This window comes from Sinocyclocheilus anshuiensis, unplaced genomic scaffold (assembly GCF_001515605.1).
Source record: "Sinocyclocheilus anshuiensis isolate Anshui unplaced genomic scaffold, SAMN03320099.WGS_v1.1 scaffold983, whole genome shotgun sequence".
Classification (NCBI taxonomy): domain Eukaryota; kingdom Metazoa; phylum Chordata; class Actinopteri; order Cypriniformes; family Cyprinidae; genus Sinocyclocheilus; species Sinocyclocheilus anshuiensis.
The window spans coordinates 808,959-811,877 of NW_015546086.1; the positions used below are offsets into that span (position 1 = coordinate 808,959).

The 2,919-nt window shown below is 35.1% G+C and overlaps 1 protein-coding gene across 1 annotated transcript in view; it reads left to right on the forward strand.

Annotated features, from left to right (window-relative positions):
- Positions 1–580: 580 nt before the first annotated feature.
- gc (GC vitamin D binding protein) overlaps positions 581–2,919 on the forward strand; it is a 34,418-nt gene continuing 32,079 nt past the window's right edge. Inside the window, exons 1-3 of the mRNA XM_016501595.1 lie at positions 581–758; positions 1,063–1,132; positions 1,439–1,571. Of these exons, the coding sequence (XP_016357081.1) occupies positions 695–758; positions 1,063–1,132; positions 1,439–1,571 (267 nt within the window). The 5' untranslated portion in view covers positions 581–694. The remainder of the gene's footprint in view (positions 759–1,062; positions 1,133–1,438; positions 1,572–2,919) is intronic.

The window sequence follows — 2,919 nt, forward strand, 5'->3', positions numbered from 1 at the left end:
ATACACTGATCCTCTACAGATTTTCTTTCATTTTTATATGTCAAAGTTATTTTTACAGTATTTCATTCAGGGCATACTTTATATGGTTATGTACTGTGAGTAAATTTTGCATTTCTTGATTTTGATATTTTGGTGTTGATTTAAAGATCAACATAAATTACTAACCTGTATAATACCTTGAGTCAACTTGTTTGCATTTCCCTTAAACTTTGAAGTGCACTTCCAGCTTGAACAAGATATAAAAGCATATTTTGATAGCTGCTAACCTTTCCTGTGAGAAGAACAAAAGGCTTTCTTGAATGTCAAAATGAATGCTAATAAAATCCTTTTTTTCTAGGAGTTTTTTTAGCCTACTTCTTAATGCCAAGTCAGATCTGGACTATTTTTAGATAAACTTTAATACTCAGATGTGAGGTTCTGAGTATAACCTTTAAAATGTTTACAAAAGCTGTTCGTTGTAAGTTTGAGTCACTCCTGTCAAAAAGTTTTAGTTTTAGTGACCAGCTGTCAAGTCATGTCATGGGGTCTAAGTGAAAGTCAGAGTCTTGTTTGCATTTAAACATTTACATAACTGTCTGTTTTTGCTGAAGTTAATTTTTGACTATGCACGCTTTTGTTTCTTGTAAAACTGCAATACAGAAGCAGTTTCTAATTTGAACTCATCTTGAAATCACATTTTAACCTGTGGTAAAATATGAGGAACACTGCTGTCATTTTAATTCCGGCTTTAATAATAACAACTCTGCTGGCTGACAAAGGTAGGAAGAACAGAATGTATTAAATGTAATGGTATTTTACAGGCTGTATTTCCACAGTGAAAAAAAGGAAGGAATATGCCATTCATTTTGTTTGTTTAATATAGAATCTTACACTAAGGATTTTTGTTAACAATGTTAAAGTTTAACAGAATAGCAATTGAAATTTTGTAAGAGACGGGTTGAGAGAGATGAATAAATGTACTATGAAAGAAAAATCAATAGAAAATACAGCTATGTTGATTAATGTATTTATTTTGTGGTTTTGCTTATACAGTTATTCTTTATAATATTTATATCTCTGCAGGCAAGAACTATGCCAAAGAAAATGTTTGCCAAGGGCTCAAAGACATTGGAATCGAAAAGTTCAAAGAAATGCGAGTATAAAGTTTTGTTTCTTTTCTCAGAGGATTTATACAGTTCTTAGTCTCAAACACAGTTCATGGATATAAATTCACTGCTTGGTTATATGTGCAAAATATTTGGATCTCAAGATGAAGTTTATTAAAGTTAGTTTTAAAAAATTTTTCAATTCCAGTTTAATTCCATTTAATTTTGCAGTTAATTTTTCACTTTTGTTCACTTTTTTTGTCCATGCAATATCCCTGTATTGTTTGATGCAGTTAGTAGACATTCTCTGAGCATGCTTGCATAACTTATTTTCACCTTTAATCCTCCCGCAGGGTCACTGTCCTCTACAGTCAAAAGTTCCCGAATGGCACATTCCAGGAGGTCAGTTGTGTGGCAGATGAAATGACTAAGCTTGCAGAAAAATGCTGCAAAGATGATGCCAGTCCTGACTGCTATGATAAAGGAGTAAGTGGTTGTCCTCTGTGATGAAGACATGTTTTGTGGCTGAAAAGAATTTAGCGATAAGTAGAACTCATCCAAATGAATCCCAGGAATCAGGGCAGAGTTATTCAAATACAAATCCATTAGCTAATAGAGAAAACACAAAAGAAGACTTTCACACAGTTCTCAACTTAACCATGGGTTATTATCATTTTATTAACCCTGGGTTTAGATCACATTTAAATCGAACGTTTGTGATTTTAAAAGAGGGTTAGCACCACTGACAAAAGCAGTGCTAACTGTCACGCTTTGTGTAGATGAAAGGCACACAAAGATGAAGGTCAATTACATAAAAGTTTAATAGAATCCATGAAGATGATAATCCATGAAGGCAACAGGAACACACAGCAAAACAACTTCAAACATCAATACTGGACAAGGACTGAACAGAACAGGGATAACTTATACAAGAACTAAATGAGGGAACTAATCAGATAATAAACGAATACAGGTGAACTGAATTAACTAATCAAAGGACAACAGAAACTAGGTCAAGTATAACATGAGGGAAGAAAACAAACTAAAAGTCCATGATCGTGACACTAACCAGGGGCTGAGGAATTATTTGATTTATGCTGGTACACGCTGTAAAAGCATTTTTCACCACTGACAACAAAACAAAACAATTGTGTATTCTGACAAAATATTTATTTTAAGCAACATAAATTACAAGTATTTAATTATATTATAGTAGATGGTTTATCAGTGACAGATTTTTTTTTAGAAGTCTGAAAGGCATGAATTCACGAGTTCACACTTACATATAATTAGATGGAATATAGTAATGCATATTTGGCGTGCTGTCCGGGGAAGGGCTCCGAGCTCGGGAATGGCCCGACCCCAGAGTACTCCCCCGTAGAAGTGTAGTTAGAACTCAAAGTGAGGAGATCGGGCGGTGGAGGGATGCTGATAAACTGCCAAAGGATAGAGGTAAGTCGCTGCATTTATACCTCTTGGTGTTAATTGAATTGAGTGGGCTCCTCTTGTGTTAATTAGACTAAGTATCTGACGTGCTCCTCCCGAACTTTGTTAATAAAACATCACATAGTGACAGGAAACACGTTAACTGCAGTTATTTGCCGTTGCTTTTGCATGCATCAGGAGACTTAAATCAGACAAAGTGGATGACATGCACAGATGGACACACACTTAATAAAGCAGGTGGCGAGCTCTGTTTGCCCAATCAATGAATCATGAATATGCAAAAGTATGTTAATGTACTCGGTTACCTACTCGGTAACGTACTGAGATACGGGAACGAGTACTGCGTCTTGCTAGACGCATATGGGAAAAAGCCTTTTTTCTCCTGAAC